Below are 20,394 nucleotides of genomic sequence, written 5' to 3' on the forward strand. Positions count from 1 at the left end.
TCAGTTGCTCATTTAATCTCTCAAATCAACTGTTGCTCCTTTAATATTTCAAATCAAAAGTAACTAAAATAAAAACCCTAATATATTCATTTCCTTAAAGAGAAAGGTCACCTACACAGCAAGATAATCATGTCGATCCAATTTAGAACATCAGAGTTAGAAGATCACAGTGTCTCTGCAACTGACCTCAAATAACAAAAATTTAAGTAAAATGCAGCAAAAACTAGTATCAAGTATATCATAAGTAAAATATATTCAAATTAACAGAATAAGCTGCAACTTTTCTGGGTACTCAGAGAAACTCAAAATTTCATTTTGTAAACTGAAGACTCAACCATAAGTCAAGAAATTGCAAAAAAAAAAAAGTAAGTCCTCCCAAAAACAATAGGAAGAAATGCTGAAATAAACACTTTTAATGACGTATTTTGTTACTTATTTTGAAAATGACATTTCGTAGGCTTTATTTTGAATACGTAAATACTTGCTCTTTTCCTTTACATCTATTTATTCTTTTCCTTTGCTTCATAAATTCTTTAGAGTTGGTTTTTTCACTTAAAATTCAAATACCTGAAAACCAGTCTTATAATTTTTCATAAAGTATGAATACATTTAATTTTAAATATAACTTATGAATACTGACACCTTAACATGCCAAATGAGGTAAACTAGAATGAATGAGTGGCTGCTAACCTCTAACATAACTAAACCAATTTAACGTTTAAAAGACTACATATAACTGTCCAAACTGCTGTGCAAAGCAGGTATTTCGCTAGCTGGTCTATCAATTTTTAAAAGAAGCTTCACAGATAATCTTAAAAGATACATCATTTGCAAATTTATATTAACAGTATTATGCACAGATTAATGCACACAGTTAAAACATATCCCAAATCCGGCATCTATAGCACATGTGTTCAGAGGAAGCCTGACCTGGCTGAGATACCGCAGTGGCTGTAAACTGAGTAGCCCATGGCGGATTCTTCTGTCCTCCAAACTGAGCCATGACAAAAGGGGAGGGGGGGACCTTCGCTTGTTAGTCTTCTACAGCAGCGATCTATTAAGAAAGGATCCACAGTTTAAAGTTCAACCAAACTACAACCATCACAAAAGTCTTATTTTAAAGAAATGTTTAATTTGTCAAGGACATCTTCGTAGACCAACTATAAATAACAAAGGGCACCTGAATGTCCGATATGCAGCAAAAACATTTTACATCAAATTAGTTCTCGAAAGTAGCCAATTTCAATACATGACATTAGAGGTTGACTTACAAGAAACGCACTTCCCTCATCGACTACAAACTGTCACATTTAAACAGAAGACCATCTGCCGTTTTCTTACCCAATTCTTAACAATAAAAAATACACAGCTTTACATTCAACAGAAAAATAGCCTGCTTGTTTCTTTTGGCAAAGGGCTGGGGGCTAAAAGTGGAAAAACCAATAACGGAAATTGGGACGAGACATCGAAGAAAGGTATTCAAGAGCATCATTTAAATAACGAACATTTCCTTACTTTGCAGACTAGGGAAAAAACTGGGGGCTCCTCTTCTCTCCCCTTCCTCGAGGAGAAAGACAGTTGAAACAACGGACGCCCCTTAAAGAACCATCCCGAAGACCCCTCCCCCCCCCAAATCCAGCCAGAAGAAGCGAAGATCTCAGCCCGCGCACTCCCTTCCCCCCACACCTCGGAGGGGCCAGAGCTGTGCCATCCATCTTCCTCCAGCCCCAGCTCCTCGCGGGCCGCAGACCAAGGGAGAGGGAATCCTCCGTCCCGGAGACTAGGCGAAATGCAAAGAAGGGAATACCGAGAGCTCCGGTACACATAAGCCCCCAGCGGTGCGGAGAAGCCTCCACTCCCCAAAACCCGTGCCGCCGGGCAAGGCTCCGACCCGAAGCCAGGAGGCTAAAGCCTCACCGGCTGGAGAGCGAGGAACGGCGGCCCGCAGCCCCTTCGAGCCTGCCAAGCAGAGGCCGAGGCCGAGGGTTGCCGGGGGCACCGGAGGGGCCGCCGGAAAAAAAAAAAAAAACCCGAGGCGGTGGGGGAGGGGCCGGCCGCGCCGGGCCTGCTCCGACCCGCACAAAAGGGACTGTGTTTCTCCCGTCCCAGTCCCACGAGAGCCCCACCGTCGCCGGCCTACGGACGCCGTGCTACCAAAACGGCCGCTCCCGGCGCTTCAGAGGATCCGACAGGACGTTAGGAACCCCGGCTCGGCCGCCTGCCGCTCCAACCGCGAGGACCAAACCTTCACCTGAATCCGATCCCAGTTAACACCGAAGCCATTTCAAACCCATCAGGCTTAAGCGCATGCGCCAACCTCCCCGTCTTCCTCCGCGCCTCTGCCCCCTCCCCAATCTCTCTGAGGAACGGCGCACACGGGCTTACGTTCTACGTGCGCGCTCCCGAGGTAGCCGTCAATGCGCTCACCCCTTTCACTACGCAACTGGAATCGGAGCTTGCCTAAGACGGGTTACCTTGCCACTTGTATGACAATGAGCCAACTGTCTGTATCTCTGCGCAAGCTCAAAGGAAGAAGCTTCGCCGAGTGTGGGAAGGAAAGAATCGGGAGTCATGTGATCCATGAGCTCGCCGCCATTTTCGGGGGTTTTTTTTTTTTGTAGTTCAGGTACGTGGGAGAATGACTATATCCAGTGACATCTTCCTAACTTTGAAAAAATTGAGATGAAATTCACTTAACATATAATCCCATCGGTTAAGTATTTTATTGTACAATTCAGAGGCTTTTAGCATTTACATAAAGCTGTGCAACCACCATGCGTCCAACACTTGAAAAGAACTCCTACCCATTTCGCAGTTCCTCCTTAATCCCAGCGCTCTCCAGCTCCAGGCAACTACTAATCAGCTTTCTATGGATTAGCATGTCCTAGACATTTCCTGTTAATAGAATCATACTGGGACTTGCCTGGTGCTTCAGTGGCTAACATTCCAAGCTACCCATGCTGGGGTCCCGGCGTTCGATCCCAGGTGAGAGAAATAGAGCTTACACGCCAGAAGACCCATTACAAAAAAAAAAAATTATACAGGCTTTTTGTGTGATTACTGTATGGTGTCCAAGGTTCCTCTTGTAGCGTGCCTTAGTACTTCATTTTATAGCTAAAACGATTACTTTATATGAACAGTACCATATTTTGTTTATCCATTTGTCAGTTGATCTTTGGGGTTGCCTCCACTTTGGGGCTACTATGAATAATGACGCTGTGAACATTCATGTAGAGTGTTTGTTTAAACTCCTGTTTTCAATTCTCTTAGATTATACCTAGTAGTGCGATTCTGGGTTATCTGGTAAATTCTATGCCTAACTTGTTGAGGAGTTGCAAACTTGTTTTCACAGTGACTACACACATTCACATTCCCACGATTAACAACGTTGAGTATCCATTCTTTCCAATTATTTAGGTCTTCTTTTAGCATGTATTACAGATATCACAGTTCAATTTCTCACACTTTTCCCCGCTTTTTTAACTGCACTCTGCAGCTTGATGTAGCTTAGTCCCCCAACCAGAGATCAACCAGCGGTGGAGGCATAAGAGTCCTAACCACTGGACCACCAGGAAATTCCCTTGCATCTCCTTGAGTAAATGAAAGTTATTCACCAACTATTTCATTGTTCTTCACACTTGGTAAATGACCAAGTAAGGAGTGTGCTTTCATACTAAGTACAGGGGAAGTCACTGGGATGTTTTAAGCTGGGGAATGTCATGACCCAAGATTTTTGTTTTGTTGTTTGTTTTCTGGCCGCACTGTGCAACTTATGGGATCTGTTCCCCTACCAGGGAATCAAACCCATGAACCCTGATGTGGAAGTATGGAACCCTAAAACTGGACTGTCAAGGAATTACCCACAAGATCTGTTATTAAAAGATAACTGTTTTAAAGGATTATTCAGGTTGTTGTCTCAAAGAGCATCAATTAAGATAAAGGAGGGCATTCTCTGGCAGTCGTGGTTAGGAATTAGTGCTTTCACTGCCCAGGTTTCAATCCCTGGTCACTGGTCAGGGAACTAAGATTAAGGATCTAGAACCCGTTTCACTAAAGAAATAGTGACGAAGTGTCTATTTGGCCTAGAGAAGACTCAAAAAACCTGATAGTTGTCTTGTAGGGTACCTGTCGAGTTAGGATATTAGCTGAGCTATTTATTCTTCCATCCCCTAGAGTGTTGTTCAGGTCTGTCTGTACGTTCAGCATCTCTAATGTCTCCCTTTTAACCAGTCAGGAAGGAGGTAATAAATGTAGTCTCTAGCTGCCTGGAGAGGAAGTGGAGAAGGGGAGGTGGGCCAGTGGAGTAGTTTCTATCACTAGAAGGAAGACTGCTGGGATGCTACAGAGAAATAGGTTTCTAACAAGATGAATTTAAAGTAACTTATTTTTCTATAATATTTGCTGGAATATCACTAAAAACGTATTTGTTTTTTGTGTGTGTGTTTTGTTTTCTTTTGTTTTGTTTTGTTTTCATTTCGGATGGTAGAGAATCTGCCTGCAATGAGGGAGACCCGGTTTCCTTCCCTGGGTCAGGAAGATCGCCTGGAGAAGAGAATGGCTAGCTACTCCACTATTCTTGCTTGGAGAATTCCATGGATAGAGGAGTGGCAGGCTTCAGTCCCTTGGTTGCAGAGTCAGACATGACTGAGCTACTAACTTTTTAGGATGTCAAATTTAAAATAATGTTAGCATTCTGTGTTCAGAATTAAGTTTTATTAAAATAATGATAAATCCAAGGGAGGGCATGAGTCAATATAGAACAAGGTTGATTAACAGCTTTGCTAATTACTAGGGGTGTCAGCTTAACCACTTTAAGTTCCTGAATTCATCTGTAAAGTGGGGTTAGTAAGAGCCCTTACTTAATAGCATCACTGTGGGGATTAAATGGTTTAAAACGCAAGGGTTCTGCTACAGCCATCCTGATTTGGTTTTGAACCCAATGCATATATTTGGTTATCTCCAAATAAATCGTATAGTCCTGTGTAGTTAAAAATATGTGACTTTTATTGGATAGTAAATGTAAAAAATATGATTTTGAAGAGGAAAGAAAAATTAGACCACCAGGTGCAAAATAGAAGTATAAAATTTATTTAAAACCACCCACAAAGTTCTGTGTAATCAGGAATGATACAATTTGCAATAGTTTTTTTTTTTTTAAAAACTCATGACAAAGATTTAAAATATAATTTCAATTACAGTATTCATTTAGCCTTATTCAGTTAGAACAACTAAAAAAGAAACTTTATGCTCTAAATAAATGAGACACACAGGAAAATATAATAGACAATTTTCACAACTATCTTTACATGTATTTTTCAAAACTAGTACATTTCAAAGCATTTTGCTACATAAACATGAAATCATGTACAACTGCTGTGCACCAAAATTTAGCTTAATTAGGTCTTTCAAGTAACATGCAATCCCAACTCACAAGTCTTCAAGTACTGCTGGTAAGTGTTCCCTTGTTTGCAGAGTCACTACCTATTGATCCTGAATTGAAATCATCATAATGAAGATTATCTTTCCCTTCTACATGTTGAAGTGCTTTTATAAAAACTGTTCCCCCCATGTGTTAAGAGCCAAAAATGGATATTTGTGGGGTTTTAAAATCTTTACTAACCTATTTCATTGTATGGGATATTTAATACAGTAGGACAGCAATAGGTAAAATCTTCCAAAGAAAAAGATCAAAGATACAAAATAAATAGTAAATACACCCCAAAGAGAGGAAAACGTCAGCTGGAGACATAAATATTATTTTGTAAAATCGATAATTCTCTATTGGGAATTTAGTACTACTCTACTTCACCATGGTGAAGAATCTGAATATTTTGTTCCCACTAATGATAAGCATAATCGGTATCCTCCAAACAGATATTGATACACCTGTGAATCTATTTGGTAGGTCACCACATAGCATAAGAGAAAATGAAGAAACCGATAATCAATACTTTTCTTTCTGCTGAGCAGATTTTTGAGCTTCTCTTTAGGGAACACTACATGATTTCTTAGTAACCGAAAGATGACTATCCACCCAGACATGACAATACAAAAGCTGCCCTTTACTTTTACTACAAAATCATTCTGGAAAAATATTTCTCTTAAAGCACCTATCACAATGTTAGCTCATAAAAGTTAAAAAAAAAAAAAAAAAAAGACCGTATATCTGTTTTTTTTTTTTTAAAGAGCTCTTTTTGTAAAGTCATCAGGGATTTATTTAGCAATATCACAGAGAAGCATTAGGGTAGGCAATTATGGAACTGAATCACAAAAAATGTTATTTGACTATTTTTAGAACAGTCTGGACTATGTTTTTTGTTAGTAGCCCATAATATACTGATGAAGTAGCCCAACTTTCCTCTTTATAAAGAGCTTACTAAAAACTAGTACATCTTATTATTTTTCTTAACTCTCTGAACAAAGGTATATTTAACCTTTGACACAGATTTTACATGGCTGGAAAAGTAGAAAAAAAAAAGCAAATTCAAATAACTGGGAGACAGAGCTATTTCTGAGAGATGTCAACAATTTTACATGTTTACCATGAACGCCTGGGAACTAAAATAATCAGTTTACCCAGCACATTCCCTTCAACCATTTCAAATTACAAAACCATTGAATTTTGATTATGAGTTGTTGACCTTGTTTCCCTTTGTTTCAGTAGTATGGGGACATTCTTTAAACAAAACAACAACAAAAAAAACTTTTACAGGGGTAAAAATAAAGCTTCATTAATCTAAGCCCTAATACACAAGTCCTATGAATCTGACCGGACCTTCCAATATATGCATAAGAAAATAGCTGGCTAAAATAAATAGTGGAAACAAAATACTTCGGAAGCGTATTTTCTGTACAATAAGTAGACTTTGTATTATTCTTAGATTAGATCGGACAAAATATTCACTCAGTAACACTCTCTAAGTCATAGTTTATGGCAAAGAAATCTGTTCAGCAGTCTGCAATTATTACCTTAGTCTCAAATGAGTTGACTTGCTTTGTGATTAGGAGAAAGTCATTTGTTTTTCTTGCCAATCTGCAGCTTTATCACCGATAAGAAGGGAACATTGTTCTCTGTCCAACCATCAGCATTATGGAGAAAAAAGTGGCAGATAGGAAAGAGTTTGATAGCCTAAAACATTATAAAGTACAAGTATTATAATTCTTACTTCCATATTTTCTTTCAAAAGGGTTCCTCATTTTGAGTTGCTATTTTTTTGGAAAGAAACTGGTATGGAGTGAGGAGTAGAATCATTATAACGTGGTTTTGAGCTGGTAGGTGAACCCACAGGCTGCTTATAGGAACACAGTTCTTCCTTTCTGCCCCTTAACTTCCTCCACCTGTGCTCAGAAGAAAGCACTTCTGATGACTGAATTAAGAACTCTTCAGATTACTTTCAGTCCATTTAAAAAAAAACTTTTCGCATCCAGGTTATAAAACAGTTCCTATTATTGCCAACAACCAAATTCCAAAGGAATAAATCTACCTTAGAAAACAGAAACCATCCACAAAATTGAGCTGTGAGATAAGGAAGAAAACAGGCCAAAAAAAGAGAGAAGATACTATCTAGTCTATAGATCACACCCACTAATTCAAAGTCACTGGTCAGAAAATTGATAATTAGTATGATGTGTTACAGAGAAATAGCAAAGCTGGAGTGCTAGAATATCTAACTTCTCAAGCAACTTTTTGTAAAACATTCAAACACTAACAAATGAATTGAGGGTCAAACATCACTGGGATAGGTAAAGAGCACTTGATGCTAATCTGGGGGTTCCTAAAAACTGAATTTGCCTCTTAACCAAAAGGGCTGACTAAAAGCTTTTAATTCTTTTTGATATTATCCCAAAAAGAATTGATTGATGAAGTGATTTTAAAAGACAGGAAAAGACAACTGACCAAGTTCACTGCTATTCTTAAAATGAACCATGTGTATCTGTGTAAGGGACATACATGGGGGAATGAAGATAGAACAGAGAGAGTGGAAGCAACAGTCTTAAAGAAAATCAGAGGAAAGGACTAAAAACTGTAAAAAGAATGAAAGTACACTTGCTGACAATGTAGCTTCAGCAGTAAAATGAGAAAAGAAAAATAATACCAGAGTTTCTGCTCAAAGATGCAAGTTTATACCTAGCCAGATGGAGAAGAAACCAAATTACTTTCCAATATTATTTCTCCAAAAATGAAAATGTTTCTGAGAGTTGAGGTTTTTTGTTTTCTTTTTTTTTTTTTTTTTTTTTGTGGTGATTGAGAGAATGCTTTTCGTAACAGCTACTAGGACTTTTTTTTTTTAGGAAAACTAGGTTTATACTCTTAACCAAGGGTTTCCAAAGTTGCACTCAGACATAAAGGGGTTAAATCCGTTTATATATAACATTTACCTTAGACTAAGATTTATTTTAATTTAAGGGACATCTATGGCTGAGCAAACTAGAAGAAAATTTATGATCCAAGGAAGATCATGAACATCACAGTAGGGATGGGAAAGGAGTACAAACAAAAGAGAAATGATTAATGTTAGACTTTTACAGCTAGAGATATTAAACAGTGCAAAAGACAAACACAAGGTGAGACCCTCACAGAAGGGAAAATAAGCAGTGACAAATACACCTGGATTACCTGAAGGAACAAAACACATGCCCTTTGAAGTCAACAATGGTATTTAATTCGATACTGAGAAGAAACAGGCATTGAAGGGAAGTCGTCCAGATGCCGGAATGCAGACAATTAGTTTGTCAAGTTCATTATGGACAAGAAGAGTGATGTACTGCATTAAAACCAGCTCCACCATCTCCAAAATTAACATAAGAACTCACACTCTTATTTTATACACTAGAGAAAAGCAAAGATTCCAATGATTCTCAATATATTCCAAGAAAATACACAAATTCCACTTCTGATAAAGAACATACTGATTCTTTCCAAATTCTTTATTTCAGAGCCATAGATGGCATCTTTTTTTTTTCACTTGCCAAGTTAAGAATTATGTTTTATTCAGCGAAACTTCTAAGGACTTCAAGCCCATGAGGCGGTCTCTCAGATAGTTCTGAGGGACGGCTCCTGGCATCATTTTGTAAACCATTAGAAGAAAGCTCAACACGGAGCCTAATTTGGTTTAAATAAATCCAGACTTCTTCAGAAATCAGGGCACTGAATTCTATTTTGGTTAAGTGTGCCATATCACTGACATCAAAGTTACACAAGTTCAGTACATTTACGGGCAAGTTTAGGAGCTGTGCACAAAACAGTATTCTAACACACATAGACAGTCCCATCAAAATAACTAGTCTAGGACTCTGTTGTGAGGCCAACTATGCAAGAATGTGGATAGACTGTACAACTATGGCTAGGGAATATATACAATGGAAATATACTTTCCCCAATTATTCCAACCATTCAGTCTTTTATAACTCCCTTTATATGCCAAACACTTGTTCCAGGGGAAATAAAAACCTGTACTCTATCAGTACTTGATTTTCATTTATTGAAATAGCAAATAGGACAATTGCCACATTTTGTGAGATGAATTAACAGGACAGCTTCATAGGTAAAAGTCAGCTAGATTTCCCACAAAAGGCCCACAAAACTCTACAGGCAGGGAAATCTTGATTCAATTTCACTTCTTACCCTGAATTGCTCAGAAAAAGAACCCAAAAGCCATTTTATTTTGACTTGTACCAAAGATAAGATTACTTTATAGTGATAAAGTCCCCTGTGGGTGAGCAGATCAAATTTTCCTATAGTCCTCCTAACCAAAAAGTGGCCTTCATTTGACTGTTTAAATTTTATTTCCAAACATAATTGAACACCAACACTGACATCTGTCTGGGCCCCAGTGACTGGACTGTATGACTTCTAAGGTATCTTCCAGGGCTGTGAGGCCACTACTTTACCTTATTTCACAACTCTCATCATAAATTTCTACAAGAGATCAAAATTCCCAGTTGTACTAAATCTAGACAAAAAGGATTTCCATGCATCAGGAAGTTGTGAAATAGAAGGTAGCTATATATTAAAGGTCACATACAGCTACTGATTTACTGGGCACATTCAAAGGAAATGCTGTGCCCATTATTGGTGGAAGTTGTCATGCAATGTCATAAGTTCGTCCAAGATAAAAGATATAATTTAAGAATACTAAACTTAAATAGATTGGGGTTATTTTCATACATGCTGTTGTGAAATAAATGATAATCAGTAGGAATCCACTGAAGTAGTAACATTAGAAAGTAGGTTACTTCATATGAATTCGGTACCTCATTTACACAGCGGTATGCATTCAATTAACTATGTATTGGGGTTATGTCTTAAGTAAATTGCTTATGAATCTCATCTAGTTGAAATTCTATATTTAACAAATGAAATTATTTCATCCACATGCAGACTGCATAATAAGGAATGTGGAAGCGTATTTAAGACGCAAACATTTTGCAAAACTTTACCTATAGCTATACATTTTCAGCTAGCCTCAATTTTCAATATGTTTCAATCAGGTTTATGATATGATCTATTTGATACTTTGTGGATGAATTGAAAATATGAAGATGAGGCTGACAGGCACAAGAGAAAACTGTTTTCATCAATGGCCTGAGAGCCATTAAAGAGACATTGAAGGGCAACATGACATTTTGTAGGGTTCTACATCAAGTAGGAGTTATTCTCTCATTATAATTGGTAACTTTGAGACTATGATGAACAGGTTGGGCTAACTTAAGGGCCAAGTATAAATGAATTCAATTATCACACCATGAACAAAGGCAGAAGATGAAACATAAGGCTATAAAAGAGGTAAAGCAAAAGGTTTTACAGTAAAACGTAAGTGTAGAAATAATGTTAGATGACCAGTTTTCTGAGTGAAAATGTCATTTCAAACAAATTTATTTCCTTGCTTCATGATAAAGAGAATTCTAAAAACAGTAAAGCCAGCATACAATCACAATCCTGCAGGACATATAATAAGCATGAGCTTTGAAAAAAAATCACAGGGCACACAATGGGATGGTACACTGTGAAACCTGGGAAATAAAGAGTTCAACAAGGCAGGAATCATATGTGGTTCCCACCAAGGGGTTATCAGTAGAGGCAAGCCATTCATGGTGCTACTTACAATAAGAGAATGGAAATATTTTAGTTGAGATAGGGTATTTTCATGTATTCGTTTTGGTAAATTGCAACTAACTTCACAGATCTGAATGTTCCCCTACGTCAACAATGGTGTTTCAAGTTTAGATTGTTAAGGAATTTATTCAAACTTAGTGACAAACTGATTTAAGTAACTGCAGATGTATTACAGTGGATTGTTTTGAAGGAAATTTGCTGTTTTTGGAAAAAAAAAAAAAAACAGTACCTTTTGGGATTTTAATTCTTTAAGTTTACTACGTCAGGGTGGTGACTTAAAGAAAAACAAAGCTAATACTTAAATTTGGCAGACATTCAATGAGAACTGAATAGAGAATGGATAGACGGATGGATGGATAAAGGTTCTTACAACTTTATCCATTAAATCTGTTGAGGAAATAATTTCTGGTGGGACCTAAGGCCTAAAGTCTAAAACAAAATATCACAAGGGTGTATTCCTGATAGTCTAATACTAGTAACATCTTATTGAAGCAGCGGAAACAATAAACAATCACTTATTTATATACTTATATGTATAAGAAACCTTAGGCTCACAAAAATATACATGTTTTAAAACAGAAATCTAAGGCACACAAAATACTAAAACAAGTCAATGATTTACTCTATTTTACATATTCAAGAAGCAGAAATCTACTTGACAAGATGATGGTCAATCAATGGACATTTTGTTATTTACAATCCCTTCATATTCCTTTAGTCAAAATCAGTCAAAAGCTTGAAACTGATACTTTGCACCATATATTATTTTAATATAAGTTACAATGAGTTTTCCTTTAGATAGCTTGTTGGAACTGTTTGCTTTTGCACCAGAAATGTGAGTGTTAGCGGTTGTGAGCTTCCTATGGCATTTCCAAGGGAGAAGCACCAGTAGGTTTTCCATACTCCCAAGGAATCTGACACTTTGAATGTTGTAGCACCTCTGCATTTTAACAGAATCAAGTATTTCATTGAAATTTCTTCTTGTTCTAAACATTTTAATTGGGAAATCACTTTTGCTTTGCTATAAGTTGAGTCAATAAAGCAATGGGAAAAATAATGGGAGAGCTAAAATAACTGGAATGCCTATTTTCCTGTTACCTAGAAAAAGATAAGTTAACATTTCCCCAAAACAATATACTTAGATAAACTACTTTGGATTAGCTGTTAACGGACAAACCATGTTTAGGATACCATCCCTACTGTTTATTTAGAGTGTGTGTGTGTGTGTGTGTGTGTGTGTGTGTGAGGGGGGCAATGTGTGATGATGATGATGATAGGAAATTTACTATCAAAAAAATTTCTACAGGAATTTTATTTGTCTTCTGAACCAGAATGACTTTCAGAATGAATAAGGGGTAGATAAGGTTCTTGCCACATAATTTTTTAATTTTATCACCTTGAAACTTTAGAAGCATTTGACTCTTCAGAATCATCTTATGTCTCATCTCCTTTTGGAAACATCTTTTACGGATTATATTACAAAAGCTGGGGTAAAAGTAAATCAGGGCCATTGTTGCTCAATCAGAAGAGATCACTCTTATTTAGTTCCAAAGAAAAGTTAATCAATATTGGTGATATGCTTCCTAATTCCAATTTTACAGAGAATTAACAATTTTTGCATGATCTAACTATTTTATATAAGTAGCTAACCTTTGAATGAGAAAGGACACATTTAAAAAACACAAACCATATACATGATTAGGATACACATTGCAGTTAACAAGATGGAACTCTACACAGCAAGAATAAATGATTTCTCTTGTATGCAAGTATGCACAAACAATAGACAATAGGATTCTTATACTATACTATTTCAAGTTACTTTTAAAAATAGAAAGTGCTTTTAAAATATATATTTACAATTTATGAACAGCCTCCAACCATTACTAACAATAATGAATTATTTTATACAGGAGAAATATTTTAAGAGAGAAAACACTTCATTGGTTTATTTCAAAGGAATATGCCGATTTCCTAGCAATGATTGGAAGATGTTGGAACAATGGCACCATGAAATAATAAATCAGCTTATTTTTGTGTCGATGTGGTTAAGCACCAGGAGCTGTGTAGAGTTAACACTGTGTGTCTTAATTTTACATCATAGCACATGAACCTGTTAAAATCCTCTAAAAATGACTCGTTTCATAGTAAACAATTTAAAGCACCAAACTGAGTGATTCTATCAAGGTTAACACCTAACCAAAACATTTCTTTATGTATTTAAAACTATAAAACTTTAATTTTTGCTTAAAATGTGCACCTTCTACCAATTGTCAAAATATAGTCACAGTTAAGAAATACCCACCCCCAATTTTTTTTTAACCTCAGCCTTCAAATGGGTGAGATGAAGCTATAGTAAACGACAACATGACTTTCTTTTAAGAGCACCTTGAAAAAATACACTGCACTCGCAAAGGCATTAAGAAGGGGAGAAAAGCCTTCAGACCCAATGGTTATAGGGCCCCGCAACGTGTGTGAGAGCATAAGGGGACACAGTGACAACATTGTCATGGGTTAATGTTAACGCTTTGTGAGAAGGAATCTGGCTAAATTCATTAACTTCTGTGGACAGTTCAATACCCTCGTTAGCTGCCTGGTCTTTCTGTTCGGAGGCTTTAGTTTTCTTATTCTTAGCTTCTTTTGCCTCAAATTTAATCTTGTTTAGTTCGAAACCGTGTTGGGGCTTATTCAGGTTTTTGTGCTGGTAGAAGACAAGAGAGAGGCGCGTAGGGTGATTTCGGTTGGGGTGTTCAACAGGAGTCGTGGCGTGAAGCTCCCGCCGGGCGCACTCGATCAGAACCGAGCCGTGGGAAGGCGCTATAGCCACGCCGCCAACATTGGCATCCAGGAAGATGTGCTCACTGTCTGACCAATACTCAACAATGTGGGGCAGTTTATCCTCAGCAGGTGACAAGGGGTCGTCTGACAGGGGGTCGTCTGATGGAGGCTCATCTGCTTCAGAAGGCTGCTCGTCTTCTTCCACCAGAGAGGAAGCAAGCTCATGAGGAGAAGTAATGAATGGAGGCTGCTGGTTTGGCTGATTGGAAGTTAGCTGCTCAGATGGGCCAATGGGAGGCTCAGAATAACCCAGGGAATTTGTCATAGGAGTAGACAAGGTGGGAAGAGGAACCACTTCACTAGGCTGTGCAATTTCAGCGCATTCCCCAGCAGCTACATTAGCACCACTGTGTCTCGCAGAAGGCATTACGCAGTGGGGATTGCTTCCTCTTTCTGAAAACCCGTACGAAAGTGATCCATCATTCTTAAAAGGAGCTGTTGTGACCAAAGCAGTCTTAGAGGACCAGGAGAAGGCTGGAGCGAAGTTTGCCTCTTTCCCTGGGTGAGGAATGGACGGGGTTGGTGAGTAGCTTTTAGTGTTGTCCGAACCTTTGAAGATAAGATGGGGTTCAGTTTCACTTTTTATTTCAGGTTGCGCAGGCTCTGTTTTATTTCCTAAACAGAGAAAAGGACACCAAATGTAAAGATAAACATAAACTAATTTGGTAGTTGTTGTCTTTTAAAGATAAATACAAAGATGAATAGAATAAAACCAGATGATGGCAATGATGGTCAGTTTTGTTCTATTTAAAGTCTGACATATGCACACATTAAAAATTATAGGTGGTTTGGGTATGCTTTTTCATTCAATACATTTTTACTTAGAATTGATTACTTTGGAAATAATCATTTAAAAAGTCCACAAATTTAGCAGGATGTCCATTGTCTAAAATGGTACGATACTAGAAATGACCCTAATTGGCTATGAAGTAAATATTAAAACTATACATCAGAATGCAGTGCAGATGATAATATGGGGACAGCAGGTTTTCACTACCCAAAGAACTGTTTAGATACATTTTAGATATTGCATGATCAAATTTCTGAAAAAATTAAAGTAAGTAACAATTGATAAAGATTTCTAGATAGCAAAAGCATCATAACTGGCAAAGTTTATTGTTAAGCAAAAGGAAGTAACATAAATAAGCTATTTGTAACCTCAAAACAAGTGTATTTAAGCTGCATTTCTTTCTCACAAAGTAGGTAGCAATTTATTATGATGATGATATTGGCCAAAATGTGGGCCATCCACTCTGACATATCCATGCAAATCTCATATCAAATGGAAACATTTTTCTTGAGGACGTTCTCCTTTTCAGAAGTTCTAGCAAAATGCTTGAAAGGTGGAGCTTCCCTGGTGGCTCAGTGGTAGAGAACCTGCCTGTTCCTATCCATGGGTCGGGAAGATCCCTTGGACAAAGAAATGGAAACCCACTTCAGTATTCTGACCTGGGAAATCCCATGGACAGAGGAGCCTGGTGGGCTAGAGTTCATGGGGTCACAAAAGGAAAAAAAAAAAGTTTGAAAGGCAAAAGCAGTAGATCTTAAGAATCAAAAAACAGCAAAAGTAAAGTGGTGCTGTTTTAAAACAATAAAAAAAGAAGAAGAAAAAGCTCTCATGGGTTATATTACAAAAGAACAAGAAGTTATAGGGCAAATATTGTACATTTGGCTACTAATAGAGTACATATTTTAAAAGAATAACATGTAAAGATGCAATTGGGAAATGACAGAAAGGTGAAAATGTTATGACTGTCTTAAACAAGCAGCATGGAACCAGATATGTGAATCTTAAAATAAACCTAAGTATCTGTAAAGTGGAGCTACCAGCATAAAGGAATGATAATTCTTCCTCGCCTCTTCCCTAACTCTGTTGAATCTTTCCCAGTGTTATATAAAGTCTGCACTATCAGTTCTCTCATCTTAAAAAAAAACAAACAACTTTTCTTAAAAATACAAAAATCGAAGAAGTTAAAGAATACCTTGTAGCTCTGACTTTGAGTATCAGTTTAAATTCATAGTATTAGTTTTTTAGGCTCCCTAGAGGAATGGCTGATTTTAGATATGGGGCAGGATTATATAAGAGGAGCCTAGAACATCTTGTCAGCACAGAAAATTAAGGAAGTTATCAAAGACAATCAGGGTCACGACAAAAGAATCATCTTCTCTGAATAACACTCTTATTCAACTGCTTTCCTAACACCTCAACTTGAATGTCTGACAGGTATCTTGAACTTTTACCATGTCCAAAAGTGAGCTTCAGATTTCATCAGGGTAAACCTTTACACTTTTTTGGTCCACACTCCAGATTTAAATCTATCAGAAATCCCATTGATTCTACCTCAAAACATCTAGAATCAGACATTTCTCATGTCCTCCTCATTAGCCACTCTGATCCAAGCCTCATTGCCTCTTTCTTAAGTTGTTAATGGATAGCTTGTTTATCAACACCTTAATATTTCTCTGCCCCATCTGACTCTAGCTACAATCCAATAACTAGAATGTTATTTTTGAATCGGATCATAGCCCCTCTCTATGATGAAATATCCAGAAACCTTCCTCTCCCTCACAATACAGGCCAAAGTTTTACAGCAATCTACAAAGCCCAGGGTGAACTGCTCAGATGTCCCTCTTACCTCTCTGATCTCATATCCTGCTGTTCTACCCATTTCACACCTTGCTCCAACCATACATGTGCTCAGTCGTGTCTGACCCTTTGCAACCTCATGGACTGTATCCTGCCAGGCTCCTCTGCCCATGGAATTTTCCAAGAAAGAATACTGGAGCAGATTGCCATTTCCTATTCCAGAGGATCTTCCTGCCCCAGGGACTGAACCACATCTGTTGAGTCTCCTGCATTGGCAGGTGGATTTCTTACCACTGCGGTACCTGGGAAGCCCTCTGTGCGCCAATTATAATGGCTTTTTTGCTTATATCAAGTATTCAAGGTAAATTCCTCTCTCCTAAACTTTGCATTTGCCACGTCTGCTACCTGGAATGCTATTTCTCCAAATAAAAACATTGCGGATTCTCATATTCTTTAGGACTTTACACAAATTCCTCAGTCAATCCTTTTATGACAACCCTGTTCAAATGGAATTCTTTCAGAGCACTATCTCCCCTCTTATTCACTGCTACAGTACCTAGAACAGTCCAAAGTAGTGCTCAGTAATATTTATTGAATGAACTACTTAAACTGATGCTGAAGCTGACGAAGTAAGACTTCAAGGAAGTGATGTCATTTTATCTGTGTTGAGACAGCTTATTGGTTCACAATAGCTGGGGAACAAACAATAGGAACATGCTTTGGTTTTGTACTTTTTTTTAAGTATAAATAGAGGGGAAAAAATACCAAGAAATACTGATAGGTCACTTTCTGGTTGACTTTTAATTCTGGTAAGAATATGGAAATATACTGTGTCTTCCTTTGAATTCTAAATGAACTATATAAAAATAATTAGCTAGTTGGATTGACTGGTATCTGATCTAAAGTTTTCTTTCATAATGCCTCATTCTCAAAAGAGTAGCAAAGATGAAGCTGCAAAGGCCAAGTGCAAATGCAACTGCCAATGGAAGTTGCGCACAGAAGATTATCAGAGTCCATAAACCTTACCTAAAAGGGGCAGTGATGAAGCCTTACTATTGTTTGCCATTGAATTATTCTTCCGCTTGATTCGAGGAATAAATTTCTTTTCCACAGCCCTTATCTTATGTGCCAGAACCTCTGTCATCATCGCTGCTCTCTTCTTCCCAGAACGAGGAACAGGTTGAGTAAATCGCATTCTTTTTCTCTGGCGGGGTGCAAGGACCATGATGGCCCCAGATTTGATCTTGGCTTCCATTCCTTCCCTTGATCCAAACTCATCTGTGTCTGAAAGTTTATAAAGAGGAAGCACATGCAGCTGCTCATCTTGAGGAATAACACCAAATGAGCGGTTATCTTCTCGTGTTAAAGTGCAGACCTGATAGGAAGAAAACATGAAATGGGAACCAGAGATCCTGCACATTCATCACAGTTATTCCTACCTTCTTAGTGATTCCTACCTATTTATTGTTGCCATTGTGAAAGGGAACTATTTTCAATTGGTTACTGTGATAAGTTAATTCATTTTGGAAAAATATTTTATATATCAAGTTACTCAATGCTATTCAATATGAGTAACTTATCAATTGTTTTTAAGCAGACCAGTGTAATTTTGAGTTGATTTTCTAAGTACATATTATATGTGTTTATGCATTTTATAATATTTTCAATATGAAGGCTTCTTTGTTCTATTCCATCTTGTTCCACAGTTAATAGTTACTGAATTGTTCACTATCATCATATTAAATAGCAATGAATAAAAGATATTACTTCAGGCTACAAATCACACTATTTCTTACTATTTGAATAATGTCACATTCCTTGGTTAAAGGTGGCTAAATCATGAGGAATTTTCTAATTTGCTGTGATTTTCTCTATGATTTTTTTCACTTCTGCTTCTAAGTGAAATTCATCTACACATATATTACCCTGTCCTGTTTGTCAAGGTGAGTTTTTTTTCTCTTCTTCATTAAAAAATTTGGCAGATATTAATGAAGCAAAAGAAGCCCAGATTTCATTTTCTAACAGGACTTATATACCCCAATACTTTTAAAAATAAATTCGCTGAAATATTTTATCTGGATAAATAATTGTTCTGCTCCATTTTGATTTTAGTTAGGAGTATAACAGTAAGTCTGTCTTTTTCTTGGATGTAATATAGGACTTTTTAAGAAAACTTTGTCTTGGACTTCCCCAATGGTGCAGTGGATAAGAAGCCACCTGCCAATGTAGAGGACACCTTCTTCGATCCCTGGTCCAGGAAGATTCCAGACACCAAGCAGAAACTAAGCCCGTGTGCTTAGAGCCTATGCTCCACAACAAAAAAAGCCACTGCAATGAGAAGCCCACACTCTGCAATCAAGAACAGCCAATGACCATAACTAGAGAAAGCCAGCGCAAAGCAACGAAGACCAGCACAGCCAAAAATCAATAAATTTTAAAAATAAAAATTTTGTCTTGAATATAGCCAATCTCAGCCTTCTCTTTACTTTATAAGTTATTTTTGAGGTGGGAGGGAGGTTCAATAGGAAAAGGACATATGTTTACTTATGGCTGATTCGTGTTGCTGTATGGCAGAAACCAACACAATATTGTAAAGCAATTATACTCCAATGGAAAAAAAATTTTTTTCTAAATTATTTCTATTCATTGTAGAGAAATGAAAATACAGGGAAATGTATGAAATTCCTGATGTTGACACATAAAATTATATTTATCATAAATTAATATTTTAATGGTAATTAATTTTCAAATGTCATTAAAGAGCCATCAAAAATATACCCAATGATCTCAAAACAAAAATTTATCCAATGATCTCATTATTTTTCATTAAAACATTTCTTCCACAACTAAGATCTCTTCCTAAGACAGCAAAGTATTTTAAGACTGGAAACTGCAAGATTTGATTTCTCCAAGTTGATAGAACTTGATGGATACAGATAATGAAGTATGTTAAAGGTTTTTAAAGTCACATGCCTTTCTAAACATCTACTGCCACATTTACCATCAAGGCCTGAAACACTGAACTCTTTACGGTGTAATTTGTTAATAATTTTAAAATAATAATCTTTAGAATTGGAATATTTCATTTATAAATGTTTACTTCAATTTATTTGGTCACAGGGAGACTAAGAAGGGGACAAAGACAAGAGCATAATTACAAAGACCAGGGAAATAAGGAGGAAGAAAAGTTGGCAGAAAACTTTCAGTTCACGTTTTCAGAGGTGGGGAAATCTAGCATCACGCCAAGTTCTAGGCATGTGCCTCATTGCATAAGCAATAAGAGAAGTGCAAAGAACAAGCACTGAATAATACATAAGAAGAGAAGGGGAACCAAAACTTAGTTTGATTCTCAACCTAATCTAACCTGATCACTAATAATTATCTCTAATGAAGGAACTCATGGAAAATGTACTAGCCAAGCAAGATGTTGAATTACTCTTCAGCTAAGATTCATCTGGATGGATTCGTAAAATTTCAACATTTGAAAATAACATTAGTCTCAGAGACCAGAGTCAACATCAGTGAAAAGGCATGATACACCAAAAAAAAGTTATTTTTGCTCCTTAATCTGTTGCTGATAGACCGCACAGACCAAAGAAGGAAGGAAGACTGCATTTTGATGGATCAGACGGTACACTTTCAATCAAAGTGGAACAATCATAGCTCTGTCTTCAAAGAGGCCAAACTGGTATAGTTCAGAAATAGAGGCAATCACTCTCTGTTTTACTGGGTAAGAAGATATCTACTTAAAGCAAACTCATTTCCCTTATAAAAGGACTATTGCATGATCTCTCCTGAGATCTTCTCCTTACTTCAAATATATTTTGATTGATTTCATGCTAGAAGCATGTGA

The 20,394-nt window shown here is 37.2% G+C and overlaps 2 protein-coding genes and 1 long non-coding RNA gene across 12 annotated transcripts in view; 1 reads left to right on the forward strand and 2 right to left on the reverse strand.

Annotated features, from left to right (window-relative positions):
* Window positions 1–2,384, reverse strand: part of CCAR1 (cell division cycle and apoptosis regulator 1) — a 46,958-nt gene extending 44,574 nt beyond the window's left edge. The window contains exons 1-3 of one of the 7 annotated variants that reach the window (XM_070364854.1): window positions 2,127–2,332; window positions 1,687–1,780; window positions 931–1,054 (exon numbers count right to left, since the gene is read on the reverse strand). In XM_070364854.1, the coding sequence (XP_070220955.1) occupies window positions 931–1,003 (73 nt within the window). In that variant the 5' untranslated portion in view covers window positions 1,004–1,054; window positions 1,687–1,780; window positions 2,127–2,332. Of the gene's footprint in view, window positions 1–930; window positions 1,055–1,515; window positions 1,638–1,686; window positions 2,088–2,126 lie in introns of those variants that run through there. The other 6 variants (XM_070364856.1, XM_005907314.3, XM_070364857.1 and 3 more) reach the window with 6 other exon arrangements.
* A 2,701-nt stretch (window positions 2,385–5,085) lies between these two features.
* The window catches only part of TET1 (tet methylcytosine dioxygenase 1), a 137,975-nt gene continuing 122,666 nt past the window's right edge, over window positions 5,086–20,394 (reverse strand). For all 4 annotated transcript variants that reach the window (XM_070364498.1, XM_070364497.1, XM_070364499.1 and 1 more), the window contains 2 exons: window positions 17,568–17,916; window positions 5,086–14,569 (listed from right to left, as the gene is read on the reverse strand). In XM_070364498.1, the coding sequence (XP_070220599.1) occupies window positions 13,557–14,569; window positions 17,568–17,916 (1,362 nt within the window). In that variant the 3' untranslated portion in view covers window positions 5,086–13,556. The remainder of the gene's footprint in view (window positions 14,570–17,567; window positions 17,917–20,394) is intronic.
* Window positions 14,335–19,000, forward strand: LOC138986067 (uncharacterized). The gene is made up of 3 exons (XR_011462962.1): window positions 14,335–14,476; window positions 17,655–17,720; window positions 18,700–19,000. It is a non-coding gene; the product is annotated as an uncharacterized lncRNA (long non-coding RNA).

The sequence above is a fragment of the Bos mutus genome, chromosome 28 (genome assembly GCF_027580195.1).
Source record: "Bos mutus isolate GX-2022 chromosome 28, NWIPB_WYAK_1.1, whole genome shotgun sequence".
In the NCBI taxonomy this organism is placed as follows: domain Eukaryota; kingdom Metazoa; phylum Chordata; class Mammalia; order Artiodactyla; family Bovidae; genus Bos; species Bos mutus.